General features: G+C 50.8%; 1 protein-coding gene across 1 annotated transcript in view; it reads right to left on the bottom strand.

Moving 5' to 3' along the window:
- SLC2A9 (solute carrier family 2 member 9) overlaps nt 1-16,514 on the bottom strand; it is a 135,887-nt gene extending 119,373 nt beyond the window's left edge. Inside the window, exons 1-2 of the mRNA XM_073804698.1 lie at nt 16,315-16,514; nt 13,726-13,824 (exon numbers count right to left, since the gene is read on the bottom strand). Coding sequence (XP_073660799.1) covers nt 13,726-13,824; nt 16,315-16,506 — 291 coding nt within the window. The 5' untranslated portion in view covers nt 16,507-16,514. The remainder of the gene's footprint in view (nt 1-13,725; nt 13,825-16,314) is intronic.
- Nucleotides 16,515-18,965: the final 2,451 nt, after the last annotated feature.

Consider the following 18,965-nt stretch of genomic DNA (forward strand, 5'->3'; position numbering starts at 1 on the left):
TGGAGAGACAGTCCGCACCACTGAACACACTGGCGCAGGGAGGAAAACAGTACAGAAATCTTTACAAAAGTGCCCACCACCACCAAACCAGGCTTTTTGAAGTAAGGACCACACAAGACAAAATTCCATAAGCCCAGCAGTGGCACCTAATGTCACCCGAGTAGCAGAGCTGAGGCCTCCTATGCAGAAAAAGTGAACGTGTCTGGCCAGAGACTTCTAGCCTCTGAAAGGTCTGCTTGCAAGATGGGCCCTGGGCTGGCAGCAGGGACCTTGGATTTGGGGAGGGACCCCACCATTCCAAGAACTGAGAAGAGGGGTTTGTAGGACCTAAGCTGTGCCAACAGTGTGGTTTGCGCTTCTTTTCCGGAGTCAGGAATTGTACACATGCCAAGAGGAGGTGCCTCTGTGACCGACCTCCTATAAAAACCCTGAACCTAGGGCTTCCCTGGTGGCGCAGTGGTTGAGAGTCCGCCTGCCGATGCAGGGGACACGGGTTCGTGCCCCGGTCCGGGAAGATCCCACATTCCGCGGAGCAGCTGGGCCCGTGAACCATGGCCGCTGAGCCTGCGCGTCTGGAGCCTGTGCTCCGCAACGGGAGAGGCCACAACAGTGGGAGGCCCGCGTACCACAAAAAAATAAATAAATAAATAAATAAAATAAAACCCTGAACCTTGCGCCTCTGATGAGTTTCCCTGGAGGAGGACCGCTCACGTTGCCATCACAGCTTGCTGCTGGGGAAATTAAGTGCGTCCTGCGCAGGGCCATGGGGAGAGGACCCTGGTCTCCTCTGCACTTTGCCCCAGGCACCTTTTCCCTTGACTGATTTTGCTTTGTATCCTTTCCCTGTAATAAATCACAGTCACGAGTAAGCCTCCATGCGGAGTCTTATGGGTCCTCCTAGCGAATGATCAAACCTGGGGTGGTCTTGGGAACCCCAACCCACCTCCCAGGTCCTTAGGAAAATATCCAGCTACATCTCGACTTAATATTCAGTTTGCAGGTTTGTGGTGGCTTATTTCCTTCCTACTGTGTGATTCCCCTGGAGGAGTTTGGGTAACTGAGGAGAAAGAGGCTTCTGTACTTCCAGACACCTGAGAATATTTCACTCCTGCAGCTGGCTTTCAGAATGAAAAAGGAACACAGTGAAAGGGGATACATCAGCTGCAAATGATCATTGGAGAGTAAGATTTCCAGAGTTTTCTGGGTTCCCCCCTCAACCACCTTTGCAATGAGGAAGGCTGGCCCGACACTTGGGTTTAATTAAATAGAGCACGAAGAAAGGAAGTTTCATTTTCTATGTGGCCCCAGGCAGGAGCAGAGAGAAGTATGTGTGCTCCCAAATATCCTTCTTATAAAAAAAAAAAAATTGACCTGGAGCCTCTCTCCTGCTGGAATGTGCTTTTGAGAGATCACATAGCTGTGTTTGCAGGACAGGGCATCCACACAGACCTGTTCTTACTCTGAGATAACATTTCCCACTCCTTTCTGCACGTCCTCTGGTGGTCTGGAGTGAAAAGGTGGGTTTTTTCATTACTGTTCAAATTGCTTATGGCTGCTACGAATCAGTCTTGAGGCAGTAGGGACTCTCGAAGGGCTTGGAGTCTGTTCAAATCCAAGTTCAGGGTGATGGTTTTGAGCACCAATTATGGAATAACTTATTTGCAGAACAGGAATAACAACCCTAGCTTGCGGATGGGGCTGCAGGAAGAATCAGATGGGGGTGAGGGGTCTCTAGCATGATGTCCAGCATATAGTAGGTGCTCAATAAATCTCAGTGTTTTTCTCCCATGGGTCAGAAAGAGAATGTTTCCAGTTTTATTTGTCTGGGTTTGTTCATACCAGCAGTGCCATCCAACCTCCTCCATCCAGGTTTTCCCAACTGCTTGCCTTGCTGGGTTGGCTGTTCCCCTGTTCCTCTGTCTGGCTACACCTCCCCCACACCTCTAAGCAGAGCTGCCCTGAGCATGGATGGAAATGTGGTCCTTTCCCTTTTATGTTCAACGAAGGCATTTTCCCCAGAGGAACTTTATGAAATGGGAAAATTCTGAATCAAAGAGGCAGGCATCTCAGCTCCAATAATCTGGGGACCCCAGAAGTAGGCAGGGGTGGCACCCACAGTCTGGAACACCCAGACACCAGCACCCCAGGCCTGGAAAGGCCCCCCTCCTCCTGTCAGCCAGCAGCTCTGCCAGCTCTGATTAAAACCAAACCAAACAATGACTCACAGATCCCAATGTAAACAATGCCGCAGCAACTTATACTAGAGAAAAACTGAGAACAATCTTAGAGGTCCACATTAGGAAGACGGGACATCTGTGTGACGTGGCAATACACAGCTGTTAGAAATCCTGGTGATGGGGAATATTCAGTAACATGGAAAAATGCTTACAATGTAAATATTGAGCCCAAAAACAAGAATATAAAATGGCATATATGACGAGCTCTGCAGAAAAAAAAGTAGATTTAGGTAAAGCCTTAAAAGTGGCCTCTGAGTGAGGCCGAGGTTGTGACTATCCATTGGCTGAGTGGCCTTGAGTCAGTTACCCCATCTCTCTCCTCTCGGTAAAATGGGATTATTGTCACAATAGCTGCCTTGCGGGCTGGTATCCCAATGAGAGATACAGTCCGTGTTTCGTAGAAGGGGAATCATAGCAGTAGTTTTATCATTACATTATTAAAGTTGTACTGTTTGCTTTTGCTAATAGCAGCCTGTTTTGCTTTTATAACTAGTGAGACAGGGTGAGGCAAAAGGAAGAGAGAAGAAAGGAAAAAGCAAGAACTGAGATTCCCAAATCAGAAGCAGTTCTGTTCCACACTGAAATTAACCAGAGATGCCCGTCTCATCAAATAACGGCCAGTTGTTTCTGTAATAACAAGATGCGCTGGTTTCTCCTGTAATCTCAGTCCCCTCCCGCCAAGATGCGGAGCCCCACACACTACTCCCCACCCACCTCTGTGCCGGTGTCTGCAACAAGCTCCACACTCATCATCCCTCCTCCTTTTCCCTGTTGAAGGTCTTGGAGCCCAAAGACGTGCCCCGCCATGTGCCCTGCTTTTCTGAGAGCACAGGGTCTCCCAGAACAGTGGCTAAAACGGCAGCACGGAGTGGGATTAATTGGAAGGACCAGACCTCGCTTCTGGTTCTCTGCCTGCTGGTTCACTGGCATCTTTTCTTTGGCCAGTATCTAACATCTGCTGCTAATTGGGATGGCTCTACTCTTGCCGAGAGAGAAGATGATTTTACTCCCTATCACCACTTGTTTACCTGCCCTTAGGGAAGGATTAGGGAGAAGAAAATGATGAAATATACCATTTCTGCTGGGAAATGTATGACGAGTCAGAGTCAAATTAATTGTTCTGCTGAAGCCCTGGGCTTACATACTAACACGGGGGGGGGGGGGGGGCGGGAAGGGGGCCAGGGAGGTGAGCTTCTGTCTCCATCCCAAGAAAAGAACAAATGTCACCAACTCAGAAATCATTGGAAAGGTGAGTCATTCATTATATTCAAGAAAAGCCAAACCACTCACTGTTATTTTTGTGGAGGCTGGCATTGTTTCAAGTAAGTTCTAGTTTATACGCCTTGGGAGCGGGGGCAATAAATTAGACCCCCCCAAAGCAAAGGTCTCATTTATTTTTTCTTTCTCACTTCTTCCTTCTCTTATTCACTAATTCATTTAACAAACTTTTTTCAGTATTTTTATGTTTAGAACATACTTTTGTAAGATATACCTCGTATATATACAATGTACAGTTGTGTAATTAAGAATCTGGCTCGCCTTTCTGGAACCCAGCAGGACCCTGTGGGACCTTCCCGGGACAGACCCCTCCCCCAGAGCCTCTGCTGTAGCTCCTCTCTGAAGGACCTAGATAACAGTGTCGGATGCACATTTCTTGAGCTGTTTTACAGATGCTAAAACCCCTACCAAATGGAAGATATTAACGACTTGATGACCATGAGCACATAGCCCCAAACCTACAGGTGCCTAAGAATTGATAATGTTAACCCCTGTGACTCCGCCCTGTTACCTCACCATCAACCAATCAGAGAACTGTGCACGAGCTGATCACATCCCCTGATCACATCCCCTCACATGGCCTTTAAAAATGCTTTCCTGGGCTTCCCTGGTGGCGCAGTGGTTGAGAGTCCGCCTGCCGATGCAGGGGACGCGGGTTTGTGCCCTGGTCCGGGAGGATCCCATGTGCCGCGGAGCGGCTGGGCCCGTGGGCCATGGCCGCTGAGCCTGCGCGTCTGGAGCCTGTGCTCCGCAACGGGAGAGGCCACAGCGCTAAGAGACCCGCGTACCGCAAAAAAAAAAAAAAATGCTTTCCTGAAATCCATCGGGGAGTTCCAGTGTTTTGAGCACTAGTTTCCCGGGACTCTTTGCTGGGCGCCCTGCAATAAATGCTACAGTTTCCTTCCTCACAACCCAGTGTCAGTAGATTGGCTTTACTGTGTGCAGGTGAGCAGACCCGAGTCTGGTTCTGTAACATTTCTTCCTGGTTCTTGAATAGTAGCCTCTAAACCCTTGGGATTTCCTGGATAGGAAATGTTTATGATACGAGTGTCTTTGTTATCCACAGGGGGGCTCTCGGACCTGATGGTTTATGCAAGTGAGATAACCCAGTTTGGGGGCTGGCCATGCTGGAGATAGCAACCATGTGGTTGGCAGTGCGGGGGCGAGCTTCAAGCCAGGTGGTACCAGCCCTACCTCCAAGGAGGGGAGGGGGCTGGAGATCGATTTGATCAGTCATGCCTGGGTAATGAAGCGTCAACAAAAACTCCAGACATGGAAGCATGGCGAGCTTCCCTGGTGGACAGTACTCTGTGTGTTGTTATACATCGAGGTGCTGGGAGGGTGATGTGTCTGGATGTCAAGGGGAGAGAACTCCAGAAGTTTCATGTTTGGAATGCCCTCACTCTAAGTGTCTCTTCTTTTGTCTGCTTCTGATTTGTATCCTTTTGGCAATAATAAAACTGTAATTGTTAGCGTAGTGCTTTCCTGAGATTTTTGAGTTTTTCTAGCGAATTATCGAGCCTGAGGGGCTAGTGGGTGCTCCCCAAATCTGTAACCAGCTGGTCAGAGTTGTGGGCAGCCCTGGGATCCCCGAGCTTGCAGCTGCTGTCTGAAGTGAGAGCAGTCCTTAGAAGACTGTGCCCTTAGCCCGTGAGCTTGGCCTACCTCTGGGCAGTCAGCATCTGAAGGCATCACAAACCTTTGTTCCAGGCAGTCTGCTGGGTGCCAGGGAAGCAATGACCAGCATTGTCTGCAAGGACACTTTGACCTATAGAATCCCATCCACTGTCCTTTTGCTAAACCTCAAAGCACTTGCCTGAACTGTGGGCCAGGACTGGGCAAACGGGCTCTAGGTGTTCCCTCTCTATTTTTGGAATCAGCTGTAAACTCTCCCTCCCAGCCACCTTCCTGTCTGTCCTCCCAGCCATAGCATTGCCTGTTTACTAGCTAATTTCTGTTTTCACTTAGGCCTCCTATTCAACACACTCATTTAGCTCAACTTTGGTCCTTCTGGGTGACTCTTCTTTTTTTTTTTTTTTTTGTGGTACGCGGGCCTCTCACTGTTGTGGCCTCTCCCGTTGCGGAGCACAGGCTCTGGAAGCGCAGGCTCAGCGGCTATGGCTCATGGGCCCAGCCGCTCCGCGGCATGTGGGATCCTCCCGGACCGGGGCACGAACCCGCGTCTCCTGCATCGGCAGGTGGACTCTCAACCACTGCGCCACCAGGGAAGCCCCATGGGTGGCTCTTCTTAATGTCTGCCCCAGTGGTCACCCTGCTTGAGGCTGGCGGCTGCCTCAGGCCCTGGCTATGTGGCCGTGGCTCATCCTGCAGCCCCAAGCACTGCACAGGTCTCAGCAGGAATGCATCCAGGCCCACCACTCCCCACCCACACTCCTCGTGATTGATTCCACCCGAGCCCCATCCCGTTTGGGCCCATCCTTGTCTCTGTGGGACCCCTTTGGATGGGAGTCTGGGCTCCATAGCTTCCACTCAGGCTTGGACCTTTCATTTCTTTAGAATACTGCTTCCAGAATCTTCCTGTAGGCTCTCCAGACATCACTCATGAGCAAGAGGAATTTTGATTCGTGCTCTAGGCTGACACATCACCTCACCCAAGCCACATCAGCCCTGCCTGCCCGAGGACGGGCACCCACCTTGGCTCCCAGACAACAGCCCTGGGAATAAGACTCTGATGTCTCCTTCCAGCCCTCATCGGCCTCTCAGGTGAGATCCAGACCCAGGGAGCCCTCAGGCACCAAGGGGACATCTCCCACGACAGCTCTGGATTATCGTAGCAGCGCTGATGGAACAGATCCCAGGCAAGAAGCATTCTCCTACTAAAAGTCAAGGCTTCAAATGGCTTAAATGTGAGGCCATTTGACAGGTTTCAGAGGAGCCCCTTTAGCCTGCATACATGACTGCTTGAAAATTCAGCAATTATCACGTTTCATTTGATGGGTATGTAGATTAGCTCTAGATTTTTCATAGCCTTTACAAGGGCTCAGAATGCTTTAAATAGATAGGTAAATAGATAAATAAGATAGGTAAGTAGATAGAAGATGATAGATAAGTAGATGGATGGATAGATTGATAGAATCTAAAAAAAAACGGTACCGATGAACCCAGGGGCAGGGCAGGAATAAAGACGCAGATGTAGAGAACGGACTTGAGGACACAGGAGGGGAAGGTAAGCCGGGATGCAGTGAGAGAGTGGCACTGACATATACACACTACCAAATGTAAAATAGATAGCTAGTGGGAAGCAGCTGCATCCCACAGGGAGATCAGCTCAGTGCTTTGTGACCACCTAGAGGGGTGGGATAGGGAGGGTGGGAGGGAGGCTCAAGAGGGAGGGGATATGGGGATATATGTATACATACAGCTGATTCACTTTATTGTACAACAGAAACTAACACAACATTGTAAAGCAATTATACTCCAATAAAGATATAAAAAAAGAGCTGGATAAATTGATAAATAGAGAAGTAAGTAGATGGACAGATTAGATAGATAGATGATAGATCGATAGATAGAACTATGCCAATTAGAATTAGTCATTGGAAACAGAAAAGATAAAGGTTTAGACATGCAGCAATAAATGGACAAAAGAGAGAAAAATATTAGGAATATAACATCTGTAGGAAAATTCACCACTCATGGATTGATTGTTCAGAAAGCCAGCCAGCTCTCTGCCAGGAGGTCCTAATGACAGCAGGCGTCCACAGGGGCCTCACCACTTTCATGGAACCTTCAGCACAGAAATTAGCAAACATGGATCACTGGGCTAAATCTGGCCCACTGCCTGTCTTTGTAAATAAAGTTTTATTGGAACACAGCCTTGCCCATTCATTTACATATCGCCTATGGCAGCTTTCTCACTACAGAGATAGACTTGAGTAGTTGGGACAAAGGTCTTATGGCCTGCAAAGCCAAAAACCTGCAAAAGCTCTAGCAGATCAACTTAGTAGAGCAGAAAAAGGGTACACCTTCGAGTTCGGCAGACCTGGGTCAGGTCCCTGTCCGTGTGAATGCAGCAGAGGCATCACTAGAATTTTCACGAAGGGCAGACTCACATCTGGCAGTTTGGCTGGGGGGTGAGGAAGCCTAGGGGACTTGCCTTGGAACTGAATTTTCACACAAAGAACTTTAAAAAAATCTTAAATTTATCCATTTACTCATTCAGCAAATATTTACTATAAATGCTTACTGTGTGCCAGACCCCGTTCTAGTGCTGGCACTAGAGAAGCAAGAAAACCATGAAGTCCATGTCTTCATGGGGCTTCCTTTCGAAAATGGGGGAAGAATGGACAAGAATCAAATAAATATATAGTATCTCAGGTGGTGTTATATTCTGTAAAGAGAAGTAAATTAGGGGGAGGGGCTAGAGAGTGATAGAGAGGTGCTGCTGGGATAGGCTGGTCGGGGGAGACATCTCTGAGGAAGGGACATTTGAGGAGGAACCAGAGGTAATTGAAGGAGAGAGCATAGGACTATCTGGGCACATCTGGGAAAGAGCGCTCCAGGCAGAGGGAAAAGCAAGTGCAAAGGCCCTGGGGTGCTCAAGTGTGGGTGTTTTTGAGGAGCATCAGTGGGGGAGGGGGGTCTTGTGGGGGCAAAACAAGGAGCAAGGGGGAAAGTGCTGGTGATGAGAGCAGAGTGGTCACCAGGCGCCAGGCCCCCTGGGCTTGGGGCCACAGCGGTCTTCTGGGCTGTTTTCCAGGTGTGATGGGCAGCCATGGAGGTTTTGAACAGAAGCACAATTTGATCTGCCTTAATTTGTAAAGGGTCCCTCTGGCCCTGGGTGAAGAATAAACTAGAGGAGCCAGAGTGGAAACAGGAAAACCAGGCAGAGGACTCAACGGCAGGCCAGGCTGGAGACCTGGAATGTCCTCACGGGCCAGGCCTCCAGTGTCTTATACTCACTTCTGCTCACATCCCATTGGCCAAAGTTGGGCAAGGGCCATGTGTGGATGCCCGAGGTACCTGGGTGTCCTCTTCCAAATGGGGCATGATAGGTAGTCAGACTTGGGGGGGGCTCTCTGAAAGCAGGGTGGACAGGACCTACAGTCATTTAGGGTAACTGTGTTGAAGAGAAACAAGTGGGTATATTAAGAGTGAGGGCTAAGGGCTCCCCCGCCCCACACCAGGAATGCAGACACATTAACCTCCCTGGGCCTCAGTTTCCTCATCTATAACGGGGGTTAGTTCTGGCTCCCTTGGGGACTGTAATGAGGATGAAATCTGATACCGTCCCTAATGGGGCAGCACGGTCGGTGCCACAGTGGGCATTATTTTCATCATCAGCTTTCCAGAAAGTTTCCAAATATCTGAGGCAAGAGAAACACGGAATGCTTGTGAGATGCAGCCAGGTGGCGGCCAGGACCAGCGCCAGCTACTGCCTGGACTGTTCACGTGGTGAAATTCCGCCTCGCCTGAGGGTGGATGGCCTTGGCCTGCAGTCCCTCTGCTCCTCCGACCCCCACCTTGGACCTGGTTATCCCACTACTCAAGAGGCGAAGCTGGTGGGCAGGGGCCTCCGGACCCCGTGTCATCGCTAAACCAGCATCCCTTCTGCTGGGTAGGTGTCCTCGCTGTGACTTATTTTCATCAGCACCTCCGGCGGCAGCCTCTGCTCACCATGTCTGTGGACCATCACCCCCAGACCCCAGCATCTGCATCTCCTGGGTCCGAGAGTTTCTTTCTCCTTCCGAGAGGCCAGAGCCCCGGTGAAGTCTGACGCCGGCACAGAAACCCACCACCAGGCGTGGGCCCTTCCCACCTGCGTTAGACCCGGCTCCCTGGGCTCTCTGCTCCCATACTGGTCTCCTGGACCCTGGGGCTGCCTCGCTTGCCCACACCTAGGCCCACAGCAAAGGGAAGAGGTTTCTGAGTGATCGCTGGCCACAGGCTGAGCCCCTCCAGCCTCGGGCCCCCTTCCATCCTCCTGGCCACTTTGCCAGGGGATTGTCACCACCTGTCAGGATCTGGGGCTCCCAAGGGAGCTGGGGTCCCCGTGCAGGCCTGCCCGGCTCCAGCTCTTCCAGCTCCTCCAGCTCTAGGCAGCTTCCGCCCTGGGAGGGGCTCCCAGGCTGAGCCATGGCCCCCAGCCCGCCTCCAGTGCTCGCAGGCTGCGCGGCGCTGACTCGGGCTCCTGTTCCGGCGCCTGTGATCCTCCTTGAGCCGGCCCTGGCCTCCTTCCCAGCCTCCTCCTCCTCCAGCCCTTTGGACCCCACAATCGGGCCGCTCCCTCTCTGCACCATTCCCAGGAAGCCTGCCGCTCTCTCAAGCCCGGGATAACATAAAGCCCTTCCACCAGCCTGTGTTCCCATCTCCACCCCGCGCATCTCTCACTGCTGGGCATCTCCCCAAACTGGAGAGCCAGGTAGATACAGAGAATCACAACTTAACCAGAGCAAAAATACACAGCAGCAAACCAGTGCCAGGGCAGGAAAACCTGAACTGTAATCAATGAACTGCTGAAGGCTCAGTGTGGACAAGTCTGAGAGTTAATATCTCTCGGCACCCAGTCATATCCGTCCCCCTTTTGTGAGTTTTACCTCCAGGGGCTCTACCAGATTCTCACAGGGACTGTCAGAAAAGTCCCCTTATGCTTCCAGCAGGGGAGGGGAACAGGAACCATTCTGAACTATATCAGAGCATTCTGTTCTTCTTCACGAGGCCTGTCCTTGGGAGAAAATATTTCACTGAGTACATGGAGAGATATTCCATGTTCTTAGACAGGAAGACTCAATATTGTCAAGATATCAGTTTCCCAACTTGATCTATTTAACACGATACAAGTCAAAAGCCCAGCAAGTTATTTTGCGGATACTGACAAACTGATTTTAAAGTTTATATGGAGACACAAAAGACCCAGAATGGCCAACTCAACATTGAAGGAGAACAAAGTAGGGTCTGATGTTACCCTACTTCAAGACTTTACTATAAAGTATGGTAATCGAGACAGTGCGGTATTGGTAAAAGAAGAGTAGTAGATCCGTGGAACAGAAGAGAGTTCAGAAATGGACCCACATATAGTCAACTGATCCTTAACAAAGGAGCAAAGGCAATATAATGGAGCAAAGATAGTCTTCATCAAATGGCACTGGAACAATAGACATCCACATGCAAAAAAGGGGGAAAGAAAGAAGCTAGACATAGATCCTACACCCTTCATAAAAGTTAACTCAAAATGGATCAAAGGCCTAAATGTAAAATGCAAAACTATGAAACTCCTAAAATTTTTAACATAGGAGAAAAATCTAGATGACCTTGGGTATGGTGATGACTTTTTAGATAAAACACTAAATGTGTGATTCATGAAAGTAATAATTTATAATCTGGACTTCATTACAAGTAATGCTCTGCAAAAGATGTCAAGAGAATGAGAAAAAAAGCCACAGACCGGGAGAAAATATTTGCAAAAGACACACCTGATAAAGATCTATTACCCAAAATATATAAAGAACTCTTAAAACTCAAGAATAACACAAACAAATCTGATTTAAAAATGGGCCAAGGACCCAAACAGACACCTCACCAAAGAAGATATACAAACGGCAAAGAAGGATATGAGAAGACATTCTACGTCATATATCATTGAGGAAATGCAAATTAAACAATGAGATACCACTACAAACCTATTAGAATATCCAATCCAAAACACTAACAACAGTAAATATTGGCGAGAATGTGGAGCAACAGGAACTCTCATTCACTGCTGGTGGGAATGCAAGACGGAACAGCCACTTTAGGAAGACATTTTGTCAATTTCTTACGAAACTAAACATACTTTCCCCATACAATCCAGAAATTATGCTTCTTGGTATCTACCCAAATGAATTCAACACTTATGTCCATACAAAAAACTGTACATGGATGTTTATAGCAGCTTTATTCATAATTGCCAAAACTTGGATACAATTAAGATGCCCTTCAGTAGGTGAATGGATAAATAAACTGAGGTACAGCCAGACCATGGAATATTATTCAGAATCAAAAACAAATGAGCGGGCTTCCCTGGTGGCGCAGTGGTTGGGAGTCCGCCTGCCGATGCAGGGGACACGGGTTCGTGCCCCAGTCCGGGAAGATCCCACATGCCGCGGAGCGGCTGGGCCCATGAGCCATGGCCGCTGAGCCTACGCGTCCGGAGCCTGTGCTCCAAAACGGGAGAGGCCACAACAGTGAGAGGCCCGCGTACCGCAAAAAAAAAAAAAAAAAAAAAAAAGAGATTTCAAGCCTTGAAAAGACACGGAGGAATTTTAAATACATATTACTACGTGAAAGAAGCCAACCTGAAAAATTATACGCTGTATGAGTCCAACGATATGACACTCTGGAAAGGGAAACCTTCAATCTGTAAAATATACAATATCTGCAATACAGCAAAGGGAATAAAGCAAGATGTGCCTGTACAGAGACAGTAAAAAGATCAGTGGTTGCCAGGGTGAGGATGGGAGGAATGAACAGGCAGAGCACAGAGAATGTTTAGGGCAGTGAAGATATTTTGTAAGATACTATAGTGGTGGGTACAAGTCATCACACGTGTGTCAAAATGTATAGAAAGTACAACACAAGGAGTGAACCTTAATATAAACTGTGGGCGTTGGGTGATAATGATGTGTCAATGTGGGTTCATCAGTTATAACAAAGGTACTGCTCTGGTGCAGGATGTTAACAGTGGGGGAGTGGAGGCAGGGGGTATATGGGAATTCTGTGCTTTCCACTCAATTTTGCTGAGAACCTAAAACTGCTCTGAAGTATAAAGTTTATTAATTAAAAACATTTTTTGAATGAGTGAATGACAGGATTGCTCCTTCCTCGTGTTCCCACAGTCATTGCTTGAACTACTGCTTTTCTACTCATATCATTTTATTCCAGGTTCAAGTTTTACACGTCTCCTCGCATTATAAACCATGAGTGTAAAGGTTCTCCACCCTCTGCCGGAGGCTCTGCTGGATTACCAAGATGAAGCAAGAGTGCATATTCCCAATCCTCTTAAAGACAAATATGGACAAATTGGATCCCATCTCAGGATGACATCACAATGACAAAATCAAAGCCGTTGATTAATGCAAGCGTTCGGAGAAGCCATCTAGACCTGCTGGTTTTCAAACTGTTTTTAGTATCAGAATCAATTTTTCAAATGAACTTACAGAGCCCTTAAAATGTAAAAGAGTTAACAGAATAAAAAAAGTGCTGTTCTAGTACAGATGGAGTCTGGATCCCTGAGGCACTTCTGCAAAGTCCAGGGCTCCTGGGGCCCCTTTGTGACCCACTGGTCCAGCTTCCCCCTGTGTTTTGCACACAGCATGCTGGGCCCCCAAACAAAGAAAAGCCTTAAAAGCACCCACAAAGGTCCACAGCCTGGCTTCTGTCTGCCTCTGTAGCTCATGCCCTTATGCTGTCCAAAATACATCCTGGGCTCCGACAGCATCAGACCTGCATTTCTGCAAATGTTTCATATCTCAGGCTTCAGTGCTTTTGCTCCACCTTCAAGATGCAGCTCTGGCATCACCTCCTCCAGGAAGACTTCCTGTATACCACCATCGACCCATCCACTTTACCCCAGGGATGAAGGTAGGTCAAGCAGAAGGCAGCACCCCCAGGAATGGGTAGCACCTAAACCTAACAGCCTAGGTCGGTGAGAACCAAAGCTTCATCTGCAAACCAGCAGAGTGGTGTTAGGAGGGCCTGGGGAACTGCACCTAATGACCTGATTTCAGAAGAAAACAAAAGCCAGCAATGGATCTTAAACCAACAGATATTCAAGTGACCTCCAGCTGCAATTAAAAGCCATAAACAAAGAAAAAGCAAATCAGGGAAATGTTTCTGTGCCTAAGATCCCTCCGTAAGCCTCAGATTTCGTGTTCCTTGCCCTGGAATAAGACCCTTAGGATCTGGCCCCTGGGACCTCCGAAGATCCCTCTCCTCTCTACACTCTCCCAGGACCCTGCATGAGCAGGGAACTGACCTCACGAACTGTCATCATTCTCTATTTCTGTATCTCCCACCTCCCCCTCGAGGGCAGGGGCTGGTCTCACTCTCTTTGGCCCTCCCTTCACCCCAGTGTCCAGCAAGGGTCTGGCACAGAACCGCTCTGCAAATGTTTGCAGAATGGGGTACCACCCCGGGCTGGGCGGTAACACCCGGCTTTCCGCGTTGCCGCAGCGCCCTCTGCTGGGCACATCCCGCTGCCGCGGGCACTCACCGGAGTGGGGGCGTTCACCGCTGAGAGGTTGTACCCATAGAGGAAGGAGGAGCCGAAGGCGCCCACGAGAGAGGCCACGACCAGCGAGCAGGACCAGTCCTGGGAAAGGAGAGCAAAGCACGTCAGACCTGGCACTCGGGCGCACAGCCAGGGGCCCGCAGGACGCAACTGGACCGTCCTCTGCTGGGGAGGATTTCCAAATCAAGGATGCAGGTTCCTCAGAGCCAGCCGGCACGAGAGGCTCCCATCCAGGTCCGGTCCAGGGGGCCAGCCCAAGGAGCTCAGTTTGCCTCTGTCCACACCATTGCCCTCCTTGTCCGGCTGCAAGAGGATCTGTGAAACTCAGACCTACTGTCCTTCACAGGTGCTGTTAGCAGCTATGACACCGTTACTTTAGCTGAATTCGGCCAGTCTCTGACTCACATAGGAGCAAAAACCAAAGGCAGACTCAGCTGCCAGCAGCAGCAGCAGCTGGTTCTTATTAAGCGCTATGGACCAGGCGTCTGTTCTAAGCACTTTCTGGGTATTCTCCCATAGAATCCTTGGATCAGTACTGTTTTATCTTGATTTTACAGGTGAGAAAACAGAGGCATGGAGCAGTCCCTGGTGCTGTCTGGGTTGGGGACCAGAGCCCAGATGGTCTGGCTCCAGCCCCCATGCAGCCACCCACCGTACCACACTGCCTCTACCCCCGCCGCCTCTTCCCCCCTGACGCTGCTGGCGGCCACACAGACGCGCACACTCTGTTCCAGGCTGGAGCTGTCCATCTACAGGCCAGTGTGAGCACCTTGGGACAAGGACCTGCAGACAGATACAGGGCTTGACCCGGAGAACCAAGCATCTGCCTCCAGGTAATCCTGCCCTATGGACCCATCCATGGACAGCCACAGGCACGACAGGACCAGGAGTAGAAACATCTGGGCCCCTTGGCAAAGGCTGGACAGAAGGCAGGGGCTGGAGGCAGGAGGGGCTGCCATTCTAAGCTGGCCAGAAAAGTGTGGGCCACTTGTCAGGGGGACCCAGGTGCTCTTGGAAGGCACTTTCTCTCCATGATTTATCATGTGTCGTGTGTGTGTGTGTGTGGTGATTGGGGGTGCGGGGGGAGAGCCGTGAGCTCTAGGTGCCAAGCCCTGACAAGCTCCTGGGATACAGCAGGTAAACGTGACAGATGAGGTCCAAGGTTTAGGGATCTGAAGGGATCAAACACCGTTTGAAAGGGAAAGCCAGACCTCGATAGCCGACTTCCTGCTCTGCCCGCCTAGACAGCCTCCTATAGCACAGGCTCCATGCTTGATGGCTCCACCACTCAGCTGTGGGGTCTCTCCAGGATCTTGACCTTTCTGAGCCTCAGCTTACCCAGCTGTAAAATGGGATCTAAATTGTAGCACCGGCTGCATAGGCTGTTGTGGATGTGTTCCTGGCTGAGGACGTTGAGGGGCTTGTGCACGTAGCCAGTGTTCAGAAAGGCTGTTCACTCACTTTGTTCTCTCTCTCTACTCCCTCTGACCCAGCCGTGCAGAATGGCCATTGCCCAAGCTACGTGCCAAGGTCTCTCTTGCCCTGGCCCATATAGCCATGCCCTGCTGAAACCTTCCTTTCTGGAGACTTTCATATCTAAGACCCACTGAAAGCCACCCTGAAAGTTCCACCTCCTCATTTTTACTTTTCTATCTTTGATTCAACGTTGTCTGACCCCCAGGTCTGCCTCTTATGACTGCGTAACCTCAGACCAGTTACACAGCTGCTCTCTGATGCGGTGTTCTCATCTGGGAAATGGCGATGATGATACAGCCACTTCATAGGATATTCTGCCGAAGAAAGGAGATAGAGCAGGTAAGGTCCTCACCTGTCCAGGGGTAGGTGCCCCTGGGGGTCAGCAGCAGAGGCTGGACAGTGGGCGTGGGTCTTACTTTTTGAGGGCAGGGGTCTTGCTTCCAGGCACCAAGCCTGCTACAGAGGAGGTGCTTGGTAAATGCTGGTGATTGGATTGAGTCCAGAGGGAGGGTTCATAGGCCACAGAGAGGGACGCTGGCAAGTGTGGAGCCAGAATATTTTTCTGCAGTAAGAGGAACTTGAACTGAACGGGATTCATTGACGGAACAGAATCACATTTTGGACAAAAGGCCCATTCTCCATTGCCTTTCATCTTTCAACTCATCTTCTGGGTCTCAGCTCGGATGTTATTCCTGCTGACTCCCGGGCTGTGCTGGTCCCCTGGGCTTCCCTCACTCCCAGCCCTGGTCATTATTCCCCTGTCTGCACCCATCAGAGGGCAGAGAAGAGCAGGTAGGAGCCATCTGCCCCAAGCCCCCCACCCCTGTGTGGCCCACCTGTGCCCACCACCTCTCACCACCTGCCCCAAGCTGGGGACACCACCCAGCACGTGAGAGCAGTTCGCTGCCTTGGCCTCATTGCACGAGCACGGCCGCGCAGCCAGAAGGTACTGTGAGTCCCAGGAAGCTGCGACTTACGAGTTGGAGCACCACGGCCAAGGTCACAGGGACTAAGAGGCCAGGACTCAAGGCCAGAGGCCTTTCAAGCAGTCAGAGTGCCTCTGTGGCCCAGACAGCGGCCAGTTTCTGTGTTTACCTTTCTTCTCCCCCCACGCGGCGTCCCGCTCGTCAGATGGGCACACTCGAGAGGCGCCGGGCGGCCCGGGTCACGGGCAACGGGAGCTGAGTGCGCTTCCTCAGAGTCCATGTTTCCCGACAACCCACCTGCCAGCCCTCCCTGAAGCTGGCTCGGCCCCCAGTGCCTTCCAGCCCGGCTCTGCTGCGGCATCTCCCTAAATGAGGAGGCAGAGTCCACGGAGGGAGGGTGGGCGGGAGCATTGAACAGGAAATGTGGCAATTGTATTTTGCTGAACAGGAAATGGGCAGTGAATGTTTTTCCCCTTTCCAAATCATCACAGCGTCTGGAGAGCCCTAAAAGGGAAACTTGTCTTCCCAGGAATCACCACCCTGAGTTTGGATTCTTTCTTTGGCATGTTTTTATAGTCCCTCTTAAGGCCAGCGTGCTGGGAGGGGAGCAACTGGCATGAGCCCAGGGCAAGTTTCCCTAAGGACTGGGACAAATGGAAAGGTCACTGACCACAGGAGAAGGCTGGTGCGGTTCCAACCCTGACTCCACTGCTTTTTAGCTGTGTGTCCTTAGGCAAGTCGCTTTGCCTCTCTGAGCTACCACGTTTACAAGTGCGAAATGGGCGATCGATCCCGCCCTGATTATCCTGCAGAGTTATTCTGAGGCTGGAATAGAAAACACACAACCCCGAGCAGCGTGTTGGAGATGGACCCAGGCTGCCCTCCAGCTCTAGAACAAGGCGAGGCTGTGGGTTTGGAAGAAAAAGAATTTGCCACTGGTCATTACTCTGCCCTGCTCATTCAGCCAGGCTGGCTCAGTGAAAGCATTAAGGAGGCAAGACCCTCATGCACACCAGGACGTCATGGGAATTAACTCACTGCGTGGCCGAATTGCCCAGATGTCAGAGAAGCGCCTTAAATCATGTGTAGGACAGGCTGCCTTGACTGTTTGCTCCCAGAGGCAGAGAACAGGTGCAGAAGCCGGCAGAATGATGGCATGCCTGGGGTACGCAGAACCCCTAGAAGGCCAGGGCGGCCTCAAGTCCACACACAAAAAAAGACCAAAAGCCGGCAACCTGGGTTTAATGGAAAGCGCATGTTGAAATAAAAGCTGTGGATCATGGCAGAAGCACTGGGAGCGTGGATTGTCAAATGCTCAGGAAAACATCCAGCCCGGAATGCACAACAGTGGGAAGGGATCTGCTCAACGGGGAACTGAAACTTGCAAAAGAAAAAGCCAACCCTGAATAATTAGGCTATTTACTGAGTGCATAAGTCAGTCAGCGCAATACTCATTCTGCATATCAATCATGCAGGGTTGCGGCTTGGAGAATTGGCTGTTTCTGGAAACAGTTTTTGGCCAGCTGGCCAGCTCCCTTCACAGAGCTGGGTCCAGAGCAGGACTCTAACATGGAAGTTCTCGATCATGACATCACGTGCGATGGCTGAGGATTCCTGGGGAAACACAGAGGAGGCACCGAACCAACCAGGGGGGCTGATCTTGGAAGACTTCCTGGAAGAGGTGATTGGAGAGCAGACTCTTACAGGATGAGTAAGCCGGGGGAATATGCAGACAGAGAAGGGTGTGGGGTGGGAGGGCACTGAGCCAGGCCTGCAGACATGGATGCCCTGGGACGTGGGGAGAAGCAAAATAATTGAGCTAACTGGGGCCTAAAGTGTGGGAGGGGCAGCATGGCTGCATTGCTGTGCAGTGAGGAATCCCCTGTGCCATCCTGTGAGGTGTCATATTCATCATCTCATTTCCTCCTCCACCCCCTCCTTGACTCAGGCCCTTCCATGTATCCACCCTGGTCTCCTCATCTGTAGCAAGGGTCTCCCTGATCTTGCTAAAACTCACAGTGGATCAGGTGATCTACCCCCTTCATTTAAAATGGTTCCATGTTCCCCATGGGGGCCGAAAACTCAAAAGGCCCCAGGACCCAGGTGGTCCACACAAATGTGCAACTACAACTGGGAGGGTCCTTGGTGTCTGGGGAGTACCTGAGCTGCAAAGGCATCCTAGTCCAAAAGCACTAAAGGCTCTGCCACCCAGAGGGGGTGCAGACTGGCCAGGGGTGGAGGGTGGGGACAAACTGCCCACAGCTGCCCTGGCCCTGCCCCGCACCAGGGGCTCTCCCAGTCAGAGGAGGGAGAGAAACTTGCAGGACATCACTTTCCCTTTTTGCCCTGCAGCCGGGAGGCAGTGCTTGGCATGAAGACCTCCTCTTATTGGTGGAGCTGGCTGTCTGTGAGTCCTCCCCCCAACCTGCCCACAAGCCGGCCCAGAGGTGAGCAGCGAAGTTCCACTTCGCTGAGATCAGAGCCCAGGTGTCCTGGCTCAAGTTCCAGGGTGGCCTTGGCTATTTAAGAAGCCTGGCCTTCGGGTAAACCACGCTTTCCTCCTTCAGGCAGGTGGGGGATCTCAGATTCCCAGCGGGCGTCCCCAGAGCACCCCAGGGTGAGAAAACAAACAGCTCCACTCTTTGGAAAGCCTTGGTGAGGGTGATGGGAGCTGTCCCCTCACTTTGCCACAGCTCAGAGGGTTAAAACCCAGACAGTAGCGCCGGACAGACAGCCTGGGTTTGGGTCTCGGCTAAGCCACTTACAACCTGTGAGCTCTTGGGCAAGTGACTAGGCTTCCCTGTGACACAGTGTCCTCAT

The sequence above is a fragment of the Tursiops truncatus genome, chromosome 5, assembly GCF_011762595.2.
Source record: "Tursiops truncatus isolate mTurTru1 chromosome 5, mTurTru1.mat.Y, whole genome shotgun sequence".
Taxonomy (NCBI): Eukaryota; Metazoa; Chordata; class Mammalia; order Artiodactyla; family Delphinidae; genus Tursiops; species Tursiops truncatus.